This window comes from Melospiza melodia, chromosome 6 (genome assembly GCF_035770615.1).
Source record: "Melospiza melodia melodia isolate bMelMel2 chromosome 6, bMelMel2.pri, whole genome shotgun sequence".
NCBI lineage: Eukaryota > Metazoa > Chordata > Aves > Passeriformes > Passerellidae > Melospiza > Melospiza melodia.
Window position 1 is genome coordinate 22,295,935 of NC_086199.1, and position 19,902 is coordinate 22,315,836.

The 19,902-nt window shown below is 44.7% G+C and overlaps 1 protein-coding gene across 2 annotated transcripts; it reads left to right on the forward strand.

The window, feature by feature from the left end:
• Positions 1-2,039: 2,039 nt before the first annotated feature.
• On the forward strand, positions 2,040-10,451 carry ZDHHC22 (zinc finger DHHC-type palmitoyltransferase 22). Of its 2 annotated transcripts, none has more exons than XM_063160230.1 (3): positions 2,040-2,274; positions 3,585-4,157; positions 8,255-10,451. In XM_063160230.1, the coding sequence occupies exons 2-3, from the start codon at positions 3,599-3,601 to the stop codon at positions 8,518-8,520; spliced, it is 825 nt and encodes a 274-aa protein (XP_063016300.1). In that variant the 5' UTR covers positions 2,040-2,274; positions 3,585-3,598; the 3' UTR covers positions 8,521-10,451. The 2 variants fall into 2 exon arrangements, with proteins under 2 accessions (XP_063016300.1, XP_063016299.1); XM_063160229.1 differs by lacking the exon at positions 2,040-2,274 and adding an exon at positions 2,952-3,053.
• Positions 10,452-19,902: the final 9,451 nt, after the last annotated feature.

Below are 19,902 nucleotides of genomic sequence, written 5' to 3' on the forward strand. Positions count from 1 at the left end.
AAATCCCTGCACACAATTGGCCAGCAGGGAAGAGTGGAGTGGTGACACAGAATCACCAAGGCTGGGGTGAGAGAGGGTCTGGCTGTGGTATGCTGTGCTAATTTCTGGAGAAGTCTGCACAGTAGGTAATGAGAACAATAAACTGTTCTCACATGTGTTTCTTATGCCCAGCTGCCAAGTTCTTCCAGACAAAGGCAGATAGCATAACCCTTGCCATACTCAAAAGACAAGAAAATCTTGACACATGGGTGAAGTGATTTTACTTACGGTTGAAAAGTAGAGTGGGGAAATACTCCATCTCCTGGATCACAACCAGACCCAGAGAAGAAAAAGGGAGAAAATATTTTTGAGTGTCACACACCCAAGTTGTCTCATGTGTTGATTTTACAGCAGGAGAAAACACAATTCATGCAGTACATGTTGTTACTTTTAAATCCCTGCTCCAAATTAACTACTGTGCCCATTTTTTGCCTACTTCCTGTGCTAATCTCCTTGTTTACCCATCTCTCTCTTATATACACATGCATAGGCAAATTCATCCCCAGTCAACTTCTCCCCCATTCTGCAAACAGCTCATAATATCAACACAACAGCACTGAAAGAGAATATTTTGCTATATTGTTAAATATGAATCCACTATTTTGACAAATCATAAGCATCAATGTGCAGAAGAATTTTAATGAGAGTGTGGGGAATAATCTGCCTCACATCTTCCATTCCAGTGGAAAAAACAGATTTCCCCTTCCCTTCCCTTCCCTTCCCTTCCCTTCCCTTCCCTTCCCTTCCCTTCCCTTCCCTTCCCTTCCCTTCCCTTCCCTTCCCTTCCCTTCCCTTCCCTTCCCTTCCCTTCCCTTCCCTTCCCTTCCCTTCCCTTCCCTTCCCTTCCCTTCCCTTCCCTTCCCTTCCCTTCCCTTCCCTTCCCTTCCCCGTTTTGGCTACAGCTTTGATGTTCTCTATGCAGGCAGGCTTAATGTCTTTCATGAGATGCAGTCCTCTCAGTTGAGAGTCTTTCATGACATGAAAAGACTTCTCTGTAATTTTCTTTTTTTATTATTATTTTGATGTAAGCTGTTAAAATATGGAGAAAACACTGTCTGATTATTTAAAGATAAAACTAGACTGGGTCATGTATCTCTATTGCAAGGCTCAGTCTACTTTAAATTGATGAGTTGAGGGAATATTGGAGGATTTTTATTCTCAGTAGTCGTGACAGGAGAATGAGGGAGGTGGGAGTGAAAACTAGATCTGCTCTGAGCAGCTTCCCCTTCAGTTCTGCCAGAGGTGTCTCTTAGCTGCTCATCACTGCAGATCCAGTGCCTACAGGATTGGTTTGCACTTGCTTGTGTTATTGCCACTGCTTTTCTCAGAAATGTCGAACCATTAAGGTTACCTGGGAGAAAAGTTATTTCTAATGAAGAGCCCTTGAACACTTGGTTGCTATCATCACCTTCCACGCTGGTGCACGTGCAGGAGACAGGCACAGCCGCTCTCTTCTCCAGTCTTCTCTCCCTAGAAACTGAGACGTGAAACACACTTTCATTTTGCTCTGAACCTTCAGGCAAAGGAAGGGAGAGTCTCTTGTGGAGTTGCAGAGTCTGTGCTGAGGCACTGGCCAGTGTACCTAGCACCTAAGATTATATAAAATGCATTTTTCTTTGACTTTTCACCAGTGCAGAGTTTTGACTGTCTCCAGGGACACAGCTGCAGCCCAATAGCCCTCTTCTCCCCCCTTCTCCTGTCATAGGTGGCTTGTCTGTGGAGGGAGACAGGGATGCTGCTCATGAGAGCTGGGAGGGTGCAGCACGTAGGTGTGTAGGAGAAGGAGAGGCCGTGCACAGAGCCTGTGTAGACAGTACAAGGAGAGCGTGGGTGGGCAGGGGGGGTGAGGGTGTGTAGCTGTCAGAGAGCAAACACGTGTCTGCAAAACTTCTGCCGGCACCAGGCTACTGCCCAGGCACCACCTGCCCACATCAAAGCCCTTCCTGCTTGTGTATAGGGAGGCTTTGAACCTGCAACGACTCCCCCCCACATTTCCCCTTGCCTCCAGTGCTGGTTCCAACTGGGGCAGCTTTGGGGAGGCACAGGGACACAGAAAACTCACCTTGCCTCCCTCACTCACACTGTGGAGAGGAATGGTGCTCTGCGGGCCGGAGGGGCAGAATGCCTCTTCCCACCCTTCTGCTCTCCACGTGGGAGTTGTGAGAGGCCCAAGAACGCCTTTCTCTTCTCCTGGGGCGGGCTGTGCTCGGCGGGAGGCGGACGGAGCTGCTGCAGGTGCGGCTGGTGCTGAAGGGACAGCTACGGGGAGCCGGGCCGGGGCAGGAGCACGGGGAGGGTCGGGACGGGAGACCCCCGGACAGGAACGGGACGCGGGAGGGAGATATGGGGAGGGAGGGAGAAGGAGAAGTCCGTGGTTGAAAAGCACAGGGACAAGGACAGGAACAGGGAGGGACACAAGGCACTGGACGGAGAGAGACAGATAGAGGGCAGGGGCAGAGAAAAGAGGGACAGGAGAAGAGCAGGAAGGGAGAGGAAGAACAGGGCAGACTCCGGGCGCACTCCGGCTCGGCTGCCGCGGGGATCTCACTCGGCATGGCCGGCTGTAGGAGCGGCTCCGCCGGCGCCACACACGCCGGTACCGGGCGGCTCCCGGCGCGCCTGGGGACAAGGGGACTGCAAGGTGGCAGCGGGCAGCCCGCAGCGCAGCGGGGCCGAGCGGGTCCGGGCCGCCGGGGCTCTGCAGACACCGGCGCTGGGGACTCCTTGCGGCTGCCGGCGCGGGGGTGCTCGGGGCGCCCGCACCGCCACCCAGCTCGCTGCCCGCCGCCTGCGCCCCCCGGGCTGCCCTGCGCCCCGAGCCTGCAGGCTGAGCCCCGCGGCCGGGGTGACCGCCTGCCCGGCGGGGATGCGCCCTGCCCGGCCACAGCTGCGGCTGCTGCTGCGGGGCTGCTCCGGCTCGGAAGCCGAGCGCCGCAGGTTGCATCCGGACAGCACTTGACCAGCTGTTTTGTATATTTTCTAATTTCGTGCAGAACGGGGCAGCGGTCGTAGAGGTAATCTGTAGATCCGTGGCTTTAAGGGATAAATTAGAGCACTGGATTTGATCCGTATTGCAGTGGATTAGAGCAACCTCTCCCCCCTCCCCTTCTCCTCCTCCCACCCCTCCTTTCCAATTCACTCCCCCCTCCTCCAGCACCACCTTTTTTCCTCTCATGCAATACCAAAACTGACCCTGCCTGGCAGAGAGACTGCTAGGTGAACAGAGCGGTGCTCGCATCGCCGGCACACCGCGGGAGCCGCCTCTCCCCTGCAGCCGCTGCAGCCCCTCCGGGGCACCGCTGCCGCAAGTTCCCCCGAGGCTGGCGCCGGGGCCGGACTGTCTCCTCCGGGAGCCGGGGAGCGGTCGCTGCCCACGGGCTGTCCCTTTGCCCCGGGCCGGCGGGGGCCGTGGGGAGGCGGCGAGGGAGAGCGGCCCCCGGAGGGCATTTCCCGAAGGCAGCGGGGCCGGGACCCGGCAGGAAATGGAAGGATGAAGTGTGCAGCCGGAGCGGTGATGTTCCTTCTCTCCTTGCTTTCCCCTGCAGGAACGTAATCCGCAATGCTAGTTCTCAGGTTGCTCAATGTTGTCGCTCCAGCCTACTTCTTGTGCATCTCCCTAGTGACCTTCGTCCTCCAGATCTTTGTCTTCATCCCCAGCATGTTCAGAGACCCTTCCACCACCCCACTTTTCTCGCCTGCTCTGCTGCATGGGGCCCTCTTCCTCTTCCTCTCAGCTAATGCCCTGGGCAACTACGTCCTTGTGATCCAGAACTCCCCCGAGGACTTGGGCAAGGACTTTAACTTGGGCAAAGGAGCCGAAGTGGCAGACTGGCTGGATGGAAGCAGGTCCCCTGGCTCAGCCTTGCCTGGCACTCACTTCTGTAGACTGTGTTCCAGAGTCACCCAGAGGCATGACCACCACTGTTTCTTCACAGGGAACTGCATCGGGAGCAGGAACATGCGAAACTTCATCATGTTCTGCCTCTACACCTCCCTGGCTTGCCTTGACTCCCTGGTGGCAGGCATGGCTTACATTTCTGCTACACTTTCCATGTCCTTTGCGGACCCACTGGCCTTCCTCACTCTTCTGCCTCACTCCATCAGCCAGTTCTTCTCAGGTAAGGACTCCTTGCTCAGAGATGAGGAGCATGTTCCTCCTCCAGGGCTCCTGGGATGGGGGGACCTGATCTTCCTTGGATAGTCATCTGTGTGGAGGTGTGGTATGGAAATGGGCCAGAGGGGCAATTGGCCTTCTTAGGAGGCTACAGCCAGCCTTTCCAAAAGACTTCACCTGAAATAGAAGCTGGGACCTGCTCCAGGTTACATCCATAGCTACATTCCCAAAGCATTAGGCTCTGGAATATGCCTCATAACCAGCTTGGTGGTGATAGAATAGAGCTATCTGTTGTGCAGGACATGTGTTGTAATTAGACAGAGGAGATGGATTTTATTGCAGGTATGAGGGATCTTTTGCCTGTCCTACAGGTAGAGGTGGGGGTGGTCCTGTAGACTTTTGTGCCCTACAAATCTGCAGGTTCCCCATATCCCAGCAGGTATATCTTATCCAGGTCTACTCACTCCCTCCACTGTCACCCATCTCCTGCCTCCTGGCAGTGCAAACTTACTGAGATCTTTTCATCCTTCCAGCTCAGGAGAATTGGGGTTTAGGCAACAGAAACCAAGAGAGCAGTTGATGTGACATGATTAGGTACCTGTCTTGTGACCCCAGTCTGGGACACAAGTCCACAGAGAATGGGAAATTCTCTGTGCTGCTTTTTGCAAAAGCTCCACACCAAAAGCAAATACATCCTTCTCCTTGCTTCCATTCCTTACCCCTCTTTCTACTTCTTCCCCCTCTCTCCCTGCCTTTCTGTAAATCTCCACAACCCTTCTCCTTCCCTCTCCTGATTTTGCTCCCATAACTCAGCCTCTGTTCTTGCAGAGCAAGAAGCCTTGGCTCTTCACTTTTCACACACCTTCAAACTCTCCAGCCTCAACCCTTTCTCTGTCCAAACCCAAGAGTTAGACAGATCCTAACCTCAGAGAAGGGATTATGCAGACAGCCTAGACTGCTACTCTGCCCTGAGAGCGGCTGCAGAAAATTGCTGTCTCCCATCTATGAGCTCCAGCCTCATGCACTTACATCAGCTTTTACTAGACTAAAATAGGTAGCCCATATATTTTAGCTTTGCAGGTTCAGCTGAACTCTGTAAGAAGGGAGTCTGTTTTGGCTTGTGCATTGTCACCAGAAGTGTTGATTAAGATCTGAGTGCGGAGACTCCAGTGCTGGGAATACAGGAGCCAGAGAGGCCCTAGCTTGCTTTTCAGATTCCAGGCTGGAATGCCATCTGAAAACAAACAAATATCTCTCTGCTTGGCAAATTTGCAGATTTGTCATGGTAATCACTGAAAGACAATAAACATGAAATCCTGCCATGACACTTTTATGGAATAATTTTTCCAACTAGAAGAATTTTTTGTAAATAATATTGCATGAGCTTTACTAGCATTAAAAACACTGGGAATGATTTTCCCGTGTGCCTAAGCTCTGCTCAGCACAGCACTCTGGGAGGGGGAGCAGGGATATGGGAGGAGATTATCAAGGAATTAGTTCTCTCTGACTCTGAGGGCTTGTCTGCACAGTGATGGGTCCTGGCACATATTTGCAGAGACACTGAAGCACCCCAGCTCTGGTGGCAGCAGCTGTGGCGCCAATACAGCCCATGGACAGTGTTTGAGTGGGACACAATGGGTCTGGATGCAGAGCTAAGAGCCAGAACACCCTTGAGAGGCAGCAGCTCCCAGCAGCTCCCACCAAACCCCTAGTTCTGCTGAGAACTGCTGCCTCACACAGCAAGATACAGGCATGTGGTGTCTTGATTGCTTGGGAGGAAGGGCCCACTGGTTTCTACCAGCACATTTAACCTCCATTTCAGGAGAGAAAATCACAGTCTTGAATGGTTACCTGGAAGGGTTGCTTGCACAGTATTTTTCAGCTAATGTTATTGTTACTTAAGGGTTGTTGTATCATCCAAACAGAGAACTGCGATAGCAGGGAAAAAACTTTATCTTTCTTCTTCTCCATCATGCCCACTGTACTGCAGAAGTAGTAAAGGAGGATGAAGGGTTAATCTGCTGGTTTTGTGTCAACTAAGTGTTCCTGCTTTCATGCTGGGAAAGTTTTCAGCTGGCTCATTCTGCCCAGACTGTACTCAGGCGTGGATTTCAGAATCGGACCCAAAGTCGATAACTACAGCCTACAATACAGCTTTTCTGGCATGGATAGTATAAGGCAATATAACCTTGAGATCAGACTGGATCACTTAGAGAAAAAAAGAATCCAAGGCTAAAAGAGACTGTGGGGATCAGGGGCAAATGGAGAGCACTATTGTAAACACATTGTATTGGACCACACAAAATAAATTATAGAAGATGCTTTATGTAGGTAGCCTGAAGAAATGGTTTAAAAAATGCTGTCTCTGGAAAGGATGGCTCAGAGATGCTTAATATTTTCAAAGGGAAACAAGGGTAGTTACTTCCTGAATGTTGAATTTCATCAAGTCAGATAAATAAAGCCTACAGGTGCCTTGCAAAGGATCTAAAGAAAAGGTCTCTCCCCATATCCCATCTGGGTATCAGCTGTAGGAAAAAATAAATATCTGTCACACTCTGGTCCAGTAAAAGATGAACAAAGAATCCAGTATTTGGCTCTGGGCTTCTTACCTGGTAGATTAAGTTATTCTGACAGAATTTGTATGAGGATTTGTCATTATCCTAAGGGGCTTGTTCTTCTCTCGCTGTGTTGCATACGGAGCCCACTGAGCTGAATGGGATCTAATAAGAAGGGAAAGATGACATTGCATTTAGGGAGAAAATGGAATGATTCCTGCACCTTTTTCAAGTGAAGACAGTCTCTGAAAGCTTGAGGCTGTAGTCAGTGTCCTTACAAATTATCCTCAGAGGAGCCTGCCCCAATCTCTCACTTACAGCACTGCCAGGTGGAAAAGATGGGACTCACAGATTGCAAAACTAGGTGGTACCGCATAATCCAGCCTTCTGCATATCCAGTGACCCTTCTGTTGAACTTAAAACCTGAAGCACCCATGTACCTCTTTTGGGCAGCACACCTCTATTGTCCAGGCAATCCCCGCTCTATCACACTTGGTCTTATGAGGCTCATGGTCTTCCAGAGGAACAGAAGCATGTGAGAGTTTTTTTATTTCTAAACCTTATAGGAACCAGTGAAAAGATATCAGCTATTTATACCAGTATTGATACACATTTCATTTCCTTTGTGTAAATAGGCCTGTGTGTAAATATGGGTGTTTAATAATATACCAATATGCACAAAATACGTGCATAAACATCATATGGGCACACAGAGAATTTTATATTAATGGGTTTAGCTCTGCTTACACACTGAAAGGTCACTCAGTGACACCTGCTGTTATACTAATATTTTCCAGAAGGAGTTCTGAAATCATTGTAGAGGAAAGGGCCTACAGAATATTTTTATTCAAATATATTCATCACCAACATATACTAAAACCCCCCAGTTGGATTAGGAGCTTCAGATATTCAAAGTATTTTGAGTATTCTAGCAGCAGCTAATGAAAAGAATTTGGAATGTATTTTAGAAAGGTTTCTGTTTCTTTCTTGTATTCACATGAAAACTGCCTTGTTCCAAAGGTAGGAAAGCCATTATTGATTTGTTTTTCTATTTTAACATTTTATAGAGAGAGAGAAAAAGAGAAATCCAGAATATTTCTGCCTTGTGTTAATACAAACAGTAAGGCTTCTTAGAAGGATCAACATGCTGTAGGGTCCACTTGTCTTTTCAAAATCCTAGAAATCTCTGATGAGTAGGTAAGTCCTTAAATAAATTAATTATTGTTCAGAATAGTGCTGAAGTCTTACAGATATGCTTTACTTCTGGCTGAATTTGTCCCTGTAATCTAGATCCACGCATAAACAGCAAAAGAAGAAGTGTACAAGAGACCACTGTCATTTGAGTATTTCTGGGGCAGGTCCATTCATCAGACACTATGAAGGAAACAATTTAATACAGTTACAGCCACCAGCCTGTCTTGTTCCTACCTCCCCACTTGTGGCCAGAGGAAACAGCTGGTTTGTTGGCTCCTGGGGTTGTGTTAACTGCTTGTGGGGTGTGTCTAAGCACTTTCTTTTCTTTTCCTCCCTCCCTCCTGGTTTTCAGGAGCTCTCCTTAGCTCTGAGATGTTTGTGATCCTCATGCTCTACCTCTGGCTTGGGATTGGACTGGCGTGCGCCGGCTTCTGCTGCCACCAGCTGCTGCTGATCCTGCGCGGGCAGACGCGGTACCAGGTGCGGAAGGGAGTGCTGGTGAGAGCCCGGCCCTGGAGGGACAACCTGCAAGAAGTCTTTGGCAAGAAGTGGCTGCTTGGACTTCTCATCCCTGTGCAGAATGTGGAGAGTAGCTACCGTAGGCAGAAAGAGAAATAAAATCCCCGCGCGTGTGTGTGTGTGTGCATCCCACGCACACAACACCTTCCCTGCTCTCTCCCACTGTCTCCTGGATCACTACAGAGCTGGGCTACTCCATCTTTTGGGATTGCAGTCGCTGTGGGAGGAAAGGATGGGCTATCAAACAGAATAAATTAAGCATATTTACGTGGAAATCACAAACCATGTAGATGAGATGCTCCAGCTTAGTAGTCACATCACTGCACCTGCATAGGTGGCAACAGCCTTTGAACTAGCAGAAAACTTAGTCAGACCCTCCTGTGGCTTCCTGTCAGAATCCCTCAGTCCCCAGCCCTATTAGTTACTCTATATAGTCTTAAAAAACTGCATCAGGAGCCTGGGTTGTTGTGGAAGACTGTAAAAATGGTGTCTAGTCTTAGGGAGGTTTTCGTGGAGTGGCTCTTTGGCACTTATATACATTAGGTAACTTCACATGAGAGCATCACTGCAGTATTGTTTGGACAGTGATCTCAGGTACATGGTGCCATTCTCAAGATTGTCCTATTCAGGGCAAAGAGTTGGATTTCAATGATCCTTGTGGGTCCCTTCCATCTCAAGATATGATTCTTGATTCACAATACTGACAAGCCCTTAATGACAGAACTGCAATGCAATCAAGTTGTCCTAGGAACAGGCTATGAACATGGTTAATGCATCAGATAAACCTGCTCTCCACAGGCTAGAAAATAAGGAGAAAAACAAAAAGAAATGGAGAATTTCTCATTCCTGTTATTGATCTGTTCCCTATACAATGATAGGTCAAGACTGTAGCTGTGCTGCTTATTTTTAGCAATTCTTTGTCCAATGACAGAGTCTGGGCAAAGCTGCCCTTCTGACAGGGAGCAGCAAGCAGATAAATCATGGTCAGATGGAGGGACAAGGAGAGGAAACCACAAAGATGAATGAAAATGCGGTGTTTGAGAAGCTGTGTGATGAGACAGGCTATGCATACCTGTGAGCGAGACAGAGGGAAGTGTGGCCACACAGCAAGCACTTGGGAGGGTGCCAGGAGCGTTGCTGCTGTGTCAGAGCCCTGATGCATCACCCTCTCACAGGGAACACCTGCACCATTAGGGCTGTGAAGTGTTCAAAATTCCAGAAAACAAGGCAGTTTTCCAACCCATCAGGCCACTTCATTTTGCACTAAAACAAACAGAAAAATGCTTTTCTCAGACATCCCTGCCACACTTTAGTTACAGGCTCTCCAGGGCAATTCCCTCTCGCGTTGCTGCAGAGGGGTAAAATTATCCATATTATAACTCCATTAAGGGTGTTAATAGAATTACTACAGGGATTAATCAACTTCATGTGTCTGCTGCTTTTTAGCCGCAGCAGCAGCCCATTAGATCAGTGCTGAGATCCTGTGCTTACAGATGTCTTAACAAAGGATACCACAACATCTCTACCAGGGTCAGAGCACTGGATTCCCCAGCAGCTGCAAGAGAGAAGCCTCTGCTTTGGCAAACTGCATCAGCTTATGTGGGCTGGGTAGGAATCCATTGCTTCTCTTTAATAGGCTGAATGGGAGTATGCTGACAAGCCATGAAAAATGTTATTTCTTCCTCAGAAAGGCTCTTGGTGCGTTCCTGGTAGTGGAATGCCCCTTGCTTTTATCCTTGAGTTTCTCACAGGCCAGAATGGAGTCACTAATTTCTATAGGCTTTGTAACCATCTTTGACTACTTTACACTTGAATACACGTTTGAATCAATAACAAACAAAGTATATTGTGATGAGCAGAATAACCTTGAAAATATACTGGAAAAACCCTTAGCTAGATAACTAAAACACGGAGGATATACATCCTTCCACACTGTGTGTGTTCGCATGAACACACAATTGTTTCTGTGGGTAATATGATGTATTTTCTCTAACAGTGAAAAATAAAAGGTATTCTGATTTTTTACATGAGCTGTATTGTGCTCTTTGACAGTTAGCTGTCATTAGCTGTCTCTATACATTTGTTACAGCATACACACAGATGTGTCAAAGGAAGAAATTAGGATTTGTTTATTGGCTTTGCCAGTAATTCATCATGTGATTTTTGACAAGTCCTTTCATCCTCCCTACTTTAATGTAATGACCAATCTAAAAACGCATCTAATAACCAATTTGCAGATCCATTCTAATTTCTATTTAAAAATTACACTACCAAAATCATGCCTTGTCAACTCAAAGCTATGGGAAAATTAAGCTATTATCATCACCCACAAACAACATCTCAGCATAAATTTTACCTTCCTGTCAATTGGTGTCAAGGTGAGCAGACAGTCACCTAGACACTGGAACCAGAGCCAGAGTCTCATGCCATACACTTTGTCTTGGAAGGATTATTCTTGTTCCACAGACTTGCTGATCCAACTTCTCCCCTTTTGTAGACTTAATGACAATAGGCTTTCAACATTTCAGCTAGAAGCCACCTTCCACCAGCAGAAATTATGTTTTGACATCTCTGCCCTCTGCTTTTGGCTTTTGAGGGACACTGCAGTCTTGGGCAGCTTATGGCACTTGGCACCTGCTGCCACAGTGCCTGGGCTGTAAAGCTCCTTAGGGCGGCACACTGAGAAGGGCAAAACAACTCAGGTTTCAGTTGGCCACTCTGCAAGGACAGATTCCATCCCCTACAACATTAGTTGCCCATGAAGCCTGCTGCCTCTTCACATCAGGGCTGGATCATACCTGGCCCGTGTCAGGGTTACAGCTGTCTGCCCTTGCCACAGAATTTCAGTCCTTGCAGAAGCACAGACAGATCCCAGTTTGAGTCACTGCAGCACAGTCACACACAGCTATGCTTCGTGTCAGACACCTGTGTTACTGGCTGGAAATTGCTGCATCACCATTTTATGCAGCTAAATGGTTCATTTGCAGCAAACTACTGGATTTCAGCAGTTGTGGTGGGACTTTCAGATGGCCACATCCTTTACAGTTAACATCCTCTGGGATGGAAAGAGCTATAAAAATGTAACACTAGATCGACCCTGTATATTGGCTTATTACTCTGCTTATTCCAAAGTGTGCAAACTGCCCTGCTTGGGGTAGTGGTCCTGCAGGAACAGTTAAGAGTATTCTTTAAAATAAGTCAGCTGCCCTGACATCCCTTCCTTGTCATACTTCTCTATACCTACATAAATCCTTGGAAAGAGAATGTAACAGGGCTCAACAACTGTGAATAGAACCTTTGCTCCTAGCCATGATTTATTAAATGAAGGCTGAGCTCAATGGCAATGTCACAAATTCTAAATCTGTTCAATGACTCTAAAGTTTTCTAAGGATAAATAATAAAAGCTTCTCATCTTCTGTACTTAAAGAGTCATTACTTACTATTTGCATTTCATAACATAGCAGCTGCAATAGCAAATATATTTTGGAACATGATTTCTTGTGACAATGTCTAAATACTTGCAAAGGTTTTAAAAATAAAGCACTTAGGCTTCTCTGGCTTTGGAAAATCAGATGACCACCAGATTTCTTCTCTGGTAATGCTAGTGGCTGGAGTAAAATCTCCCTGTTGCTAAAGACCTTGCACAGAAACCACAGACATTTTCTTAGTGGCTTGTCTATTTTAAGTGGGATTAACTGAAAAAATGGTGTTGCCTCTAAGGTCTCAGAAGTCTTTGCAATGGCAGTATAGAGGAAATGAGGGGATGCAACTCTGAAGTAAACCAGAAATCAGTTCTTATGCACAGTAAGAATCTCATAAAAAGTAAGTAGTGCATGGTGTTCCTCTCCATGCTGCACTGCTGGGCAGCCCTGAAGGCCTGCATGCTACAAGATCTGCATTAGATATCCTCAGAGGATGTAGAGTTAAAATGTAAAAGTAATAAGGCACAGGGAATATAGGAGGAAAGATGACGTGAAATAGCATTTATCTTAAGAAATAGCCAGCTCAAGGGAGCTGATCACAGTCTAAAAATACTTCCAAGGAGACAGACTGAATGAATGAGAAGACTCATTAACTGAAGGGATATAGCTGGAGGAGGACAAGCAGTCCTGGACTGAGAGAAAAGCTGAGGTCGAAAGCAATCAGAGAAAGTGGCCCCAGTGAGAGCAGAAGTGATTTGGTGTGCGTAGGGATGATGAGAGCCATCAGGCAGTATGAGGTATGACAATAATTTCAAGTTCATTGATTGTTGGCTGAATGGACACAAAGAAAGTTAAGAAAACTCATTGCTAATCCCTTTCTCCTCAAAAAACCTCAAAGCCCCAGCAAAGCCAAAAGGGTTTTTCTTTCTTGAACAGCAGATTATGTTACAAGGAGGACATGCATGGATAAAAACCATAAGCAGCAACAGCAGAGCCCATATAGTTCTCTTTGAGTTATTTAAAGACAAGACAGAGCTATCATAGTTGGAGTAAAGCAATGACCTACTTGTGCAATACAAATGAAGGGAGAAGAAAATTTAAACCTATGTGGAGTCTCTGTGTCCTGCCTGATACTTAAACCTATGGGAACGTGTTAGACAACAAACAGCAAGATAGTCTTTAATAATGACATATCCAGATGTGGGTTTTTTGATTTTCCAGCTCTTTTCTGGAAAGCCAGGGGAATAAAGAATCCTTGCAGATTATACCAAAAGTCAGCAAACATGGACCAAAGAGTGCTTCAGTCCTCTTATGGAGCCGTCCTGGCAGCAGCCTTGTCTTCATTACACCAAAGAACTTTTAGCATTTGTTGTCCTGCTGAATCTAACTGGCGAGTGACGTCAGAGCTCCAGCATGCCAGTCCCATGTCTCTTAAGTTTTTTGGGGCCAGATTTTTCTAGTCTCCTTAGATGTTTACAAATAAAAAATTTAAGTTCTCAAGTGTGTAGTGGGTTGATTCTGGCTGGACACCAGGCACCCACCAAAGCCCCTCTATTACTTCCCTCTGCATCTGGACAGGGGAGAGAAAATATAACTAAGAAAGGGTTCATGGATTGATATAAGGACTTGGAGAGATCACTCACCAATTACTGTCCTGGGTAAAAGAGATTCAAACTGGGGATATTAATTGAATTTATTACTAACAAAATCAGAGCAGGATGATAAGAAGTAAGATAAATTTTAAAAACACCTTCTCCTCACCCCTCTTTCCCCTCCTTCCTGAGATCTACCTCCTCTCCCGCAAAGCAGTGCAGGGAGATGGGGAATGTGGGTTATGGTCAATTCATCACTCGTTATTTCTGCTGCAAACCAGGGACAGGAGTCCCTTCCCTGCTGCAATGTGAGGTCCCTCTCAGGGGAGACAATCCCCCACAAAATTCTCCAGCATAAGTCCATACCATGGGCAACAGTTTTCCATGGACTGCTGCAACATGGGTCCCTCTTCCACAGGATATAGTCCTTTAGGCACAGCCTGCTACAGCGTGGGTCCCCACGAGGTCTCAAGTCCTACCAGCAAACCTGCTCCAGCATGGGCTCCTCTCTCCATGTGTCTGCAGGTCCCTGCCAGGAGCCTGTCCCAGCACAGGCCTCCCACAGGTTCACAGCCTCCAATCAGGCATCCACCTGCTCTGCTGTGGGTCTCTGCCACGGGCTGCAGGTGGATCCCTATAGCCCTATGGCCCTCTGTGGGCTGCAGTGTGACAGCTGCCTCACCATGGTCTTCACATGGGCTACAGGGCAATCTTGGCTCTGGCACCTGCAACACTTCCTCCCTCTGCTCCCCTTGGTGTCCTGCAGAGTCATTCTTGTCATGTATTTTCACCCCACACTTCTCTGACTGCAATTACATCTGCTCAACACCTTTTTTTTCTTCTCAAATATGTTATCCCAGAGATGTTACTATAATTCCTGATTGGCTCAGCCTTAGTCAGCAGCACATACACCTTGAAGCTAGCTGGCATTGACTCTGCTGGACATGGAGGAAGCCTCTGGCAGTGTCTCACAGAAACCACTCTGTAGCCTCTCCACTACCCAAACCTGGTCCTGCAGACTCAATATACAGTGTCATACACTGTTTGCACAGTGCCTCATTTAACATGTTACCAGTCACCTTAATAATTGTTCCAGAGTTCCTATCAATTAAAAATAAATGGAGTATGCTGATCAGTTTACTTCACAAGAGGCAAGGCAGGGGCAATAGAGGCAAGGCTGAGCCCTTAAAGATTCTTCAAGGCATGCAAAAATTCCATTCATTAATGAACTGCGATAGATTAGAAGCCATCTGAAATTATTTTAAAATTTTATACTGTCTCAAAAGTCAGTACTTAGAAGTCCTGGTCCTTTTTACCTTAGGCTCTGACAAATCCCAGCATCTCTCCAATAAAATTGTGCAAACTCTGTAAACACATGAAAGCAACCAGGACAGAAGCTTCATAGATGAAGACAATAATGAAAACACTCAGTCCTGCAGGTAGCAGAGATCTGTATCTCAGACCAGGAGAAAAGATTTGAGCATATTCTTAGCTTCTAGCATAGACATAATCCCATAACTGCAGCTGCACTACTCACACCCTTCATTTTATTAATGTGTTTTCCACATACACTGGTTAGACTGCAGTAATCAATGACTTCCAGCACTGCATTGAGGGCATTTTTCTGACTTCAAATATTGTATCTTTTTAGATAGAATAATGTGACATCTGATAAGTCTCCAGGCTTTTGACTCCAGTTTCATATGTTGCATAATTACATTTACATGAAGAGGTTTACATGCTGGAAAGGAAAATTGCATGCATGGGCATAAATTAATACATGATGGAGGGGCACAACAGACATCTGTTTAAACCATGAAAGGTTTTTTTAGTGTCACACACAGCCAGCTATCACCCTATCCTTTCCTCTAACCTTATCAACCTTGAGATATTTATAAATGTTTCCCTGCATAGGCATAGAAGTAGAGATTTTAGTCATCTATATTTTTTCCTTTCAGTTTTCCAAACCATAAGAAAATAGTCTCTATACTCACTTGTGGAAATACATTAGGGAAATTAACCCAGTGAGTATGTAGTTTAATCTATTAACATTAAACAAAATGTAGGTTAGTATAACTACACAAATGCTCAGCCTTTAGAAAATCTAGCACCAGAACCATGGTAGCCCACAGCCATGACTTGTTGTTCCATTTCTTATTCAAGGAGCTTGAAGCACTTTTGAATAGGGAATAAGTTTTGCTTTTCTCATTTTACAGCTGAGAAGATAAAAGTGCCTTCTACAAGGGGAAACAAGAGACTGAGCCTGGGGCCATGTCAATTCTAGCCATATGTTATTGTTTGAATTATTTAATGCAGCAGTACCAATGCCAGTGCCAAGTGCTTCTGAGGTGGGTGTGATTTGTGGGATTAAAGCGACAAATTTAAGACTACAGCATATTTTTTGGCTGGAAGAGAGGAAGGAGCACTCAATGAAAGCATCAAGTTAGTTCCTCTTCATCACCAAGATACATTTCAGCTTATATATCTAAATCAAATGGGGAAAAAAAATCTTTGTGGTTAAAAATAGATTTTTAAAAGGAAACCTGGAAAATTGGCCTACTGTGTGGACAGTTACATTGAAATCTATTTTTAACATCTGTGAGAAAAATCTTTGGTAGCATTGGTGTTCAGTATTCTTTTCCTTTCCCTTGCCTTTGTTCTTTCTCCTTTACTAACAGCTGCCACCTACTTATGGCATTAATTTTGTGGAATTTACTTCATCTTTTTCCACTTTCCTCTTGCCAAATTGCCGAGATTTTAGGTATCAGCCATATGGCAACCAGTCCTTCACTCAAAGTTCTCTTATTTTATCTTCTACCTGATGTGACAATTTAGACTGTAGAAAAGCAATGGAAAATTACAGTGCATTGACAACAGTGTGTGATTTAAAACAAATACTTTCTCATGCCAAGGAAATACGGAACATTAATAGTAATCTCTAAAGCAAGACTGAGAGCTGATGCTACACATTGTAAATATTGCATTTTCATCAAGATCTTTTTTGAGTTAACTAGAAAGAGACTGGGGCAAATCTCAAAATAAGGAAGAAGTTGAAAAGCATATGTTAGACAGTCAATGCTCTTGGCACTTGTAGAACATTAAGTGTGAACACAATTGCCAGTATCAATTTCATGCTGTTGTGTCTGCCTAAGTTAGAGAAGTTCTCACCTGGAGCTTGAGTGCCATGGAAATGTATGAAGATCCAAGAAGAATTGAGTGCTGCTGTACTTGTTCTCATCTCAAACAGAAAACAATCTCAGGCCAATTGAGGCTTATTTTTAATTATATTTATATTTTGAAGGGGCCTAAGATGGATGCAATAGCCCATTTACTGAAAAATTATGTGTTAAGGACTGATCTTACATCAGAACAGGGTGTGATAAAGAAATTACAAAAGCATGTCCAAAGATAATCTAAGCTGTGGAGGACAATGGAGTGTTTTCCTCCCTTCCCCATACTAATGTGAGAGGTAGGCAGTGACTTGTTGTTGTCGTTATATTTTAAGAGATAGTGAATGTCTGCGTGGCTACTGAGTGCTTGGTTGTTACTGAGCTGATTGCCAGAGCAGTGAGATGAAGCAAGAATGTGGCACTCCTCTGAGGCATTCATCTGCAGATGAACAGATATCATAATGTGGAAACAGAGAAGTGGTATCAAGGCATGCCTGGCCCCCTGGAATGGAAGGCATCCATCTTCTTCCACTCACCCAACAAAGCTCACTGATACACATGCCACATCAGATGGCTTGAGTATCTCAGGCTGGTAGGTGTTTAGATGCTGAAGAAGCAGTGGAATTTGAAAAACAACAAGCCTTAGAAACTGCAATTATGCTTCCCATAACTCCAGTGGCTCCAGGATCAGGCAGAGCCAGTTCATCACTCTGCTTCTCCTAACACCACTGCTTTAAGTTTGGCTGTGGAAAAAATTGAACGGGGTAACAATTTTAACGTGCAGGCACGTTTGAACTTTGCATCCCAGTCTTTCAAAGAAATTGAGGCTTTGGCCATGAGGTGCATGTTCAGACTGCCCAGCTTGTTTCTGAACTGCTAGAAGGTAGTCAGGACCATTAGTTTATTTGTGCACCAACATCTCACTCTCAATGTCAACACCTGTCTTAACTACAGTCTCTCAAGATTCTCTACCCAAACGCTGCTACTGCACAGGACCAGGAGCACTACAGCAATAGACCTCAGTGCAGTTACTTGCTTTCCTCTGTCCCAGTTTGGGTTGGCTGCAGCTCCCACTATGCATCTGGAGGCGTTTCACTATTTAGTTGATTACCATCAAGCTCAGACTTTCATCCTTGCACAATAAGGATCAGTTTGCAATTAAATGTTTTGGAATGCTTTCTGGCCATTTGTCACGCAACTAATCTCAGCAACCCCCTTTCACAATGTTCTAAAAAAGTATTAATGTGTAAGTGTTCTACAAGCATGGTTAGTGATAGGATGTTGAAGAGTGAAAACCATTTTCACTTTGATACAGACTATCCTCTTCTGACTTCTGAGCATGTTTGGATAGGTACAACATTATCATTTGCATGGGAGATAATATTTAGCAAGAACACAAAACAATAGGCATTGCTAACATTCACCCCGGGTAAAACAGCTTTGCCACTGTCCAGTCGTATTTCACACTTTGCACACTAAACGCTGCTCATTTCACTGCACTGAACTCTGCCTCTGGCAAATGCAGAACAGGACCTATCCAGAACCATAATGTCCTATGCCAAACAAAATAATTTATTTTTTTTTAAGCTAGATTTTTTAAGGTGAAAAAATGGTATTTGCACTAAGCCAGCAATCTTCTCAGGGGATGCTGTTTTATCCCCACTTACTTGGGATCTATTAGTCTCCTCTGCCATTGCAAACACCTGAGCAGTTTTGATTGGCTATGTGGGCTTCTGATCATCAGCCTGAGGTGGTGGAACCACTCATCAAAGTTGGGGTCCTGTTTCTTGTACAACCCAAAACAATGCAGGTGAAGGAAATGAAGGTTTACCTCATTTCTTTAGAGAAATAACATCTTGCCCCTTTCCCACAGTCCAGACTTACTTCCATAGTGCTTGAGATTCACTGAAAAATGAATGGTAACACTGAAAAACAATTGAGCTTTAAGCCAAAAGACTTTTTCATTAAAAAAAAAAAAAAAACACCTGAGTTTTTCACTGAAAACATACAGATTTTTCAAGCAGTCCTATTTGTTAAAAACCACTAATGATTGGTTTTCTGTCTATTACTGGATTTCTTAGTCCTGGCCTAAGTATGTGGCCTAAAAAAAATCCATACTACTGTATGGAAAAACAGTAAGATTGTGTTAAGTGAGCATGGTAAAGAAGCATTTCAGTTCCCATTAACTAAATTAATTTAATCACAATAAGAACATGAAGAAAACAATTAAGAATTTGATGAAACTCCCCTTTTGGCCCTGGAAAGTCCATTTCCTCCATTTCTTAATATGTATGAGATGCAGAAGAAATCTTTGCTGGCAGGGCTTCAATTCAAGATAAAAATTATAATGCTGCAGTGCACAATGGCAAAAGCATTTCACAAAAATTCCTGTTGAGCAATTAGAAAAAAGATGTATTATTCCCCTCAGATCATAAGAGTAGCTTGATTTTAACTTCAAAAAGTAATTCAGAACATTTCAAACAACAGTTATTACGCATTTTAAATTAAGCAAGTCTGAATAAGTTGTGACTGAAAATTTGACAGAGCCGATTAAGAAGCTGTCTGGACCACCAATAGTATTTAAATGGATTTCCCACTTCTAGGAAAGATTTCAGCAGACTGAGGTGAGGAAAGAACTAATACAGCATCAGCTTTCAGTAAGTAGGTAGACTAATTTAAATTGACATAGCAGGAAACAGAAAGAAATAATGGAATAACCCATAATTTTCGATCATTCCAGAACAAAGAAAGCAAAAGTTTTGTTTGAAATTAACAAAACTTACAAGAAATAGGGCTGGTCAGATAAAATTGACTCCTTATATTGATCAGCTAAAATTCAAAATTGGTTGAAAACAAAGCCAACACACACAGTATTTCTATTACTGATGGGCATTTAAAAGTGTGCCACACAACAGACTGAAGCCAGATTTATACAAAATTAACTGTCTGGTATGAAATGCGTTGCAACCATGGTTTCTGAATTGTACACAGACATCCATTAAGCACAATTGTCTGTTCTTATTTTAAAAATTCCTTCTTTACTATAACGTTATTTAACATTGTTTTCAATAATTGAAATACAAGATAAAATTACCTTTCAAATCTCATCTAAAGATGTAAAAGTTTCAAAGGAGAGAAACAGAGAAAACTAATGAATACAACTGGCCACTGTCTACAACCAGCTTGCTTTGTTTCCTGGCTGCAAACTGCATTCAAAGGAATGTAGAAACACACAGGGGTTCACCAACCACAGAAGCAACAGGCACAGGGACTATTTATATGTCAAATCTGATGTCA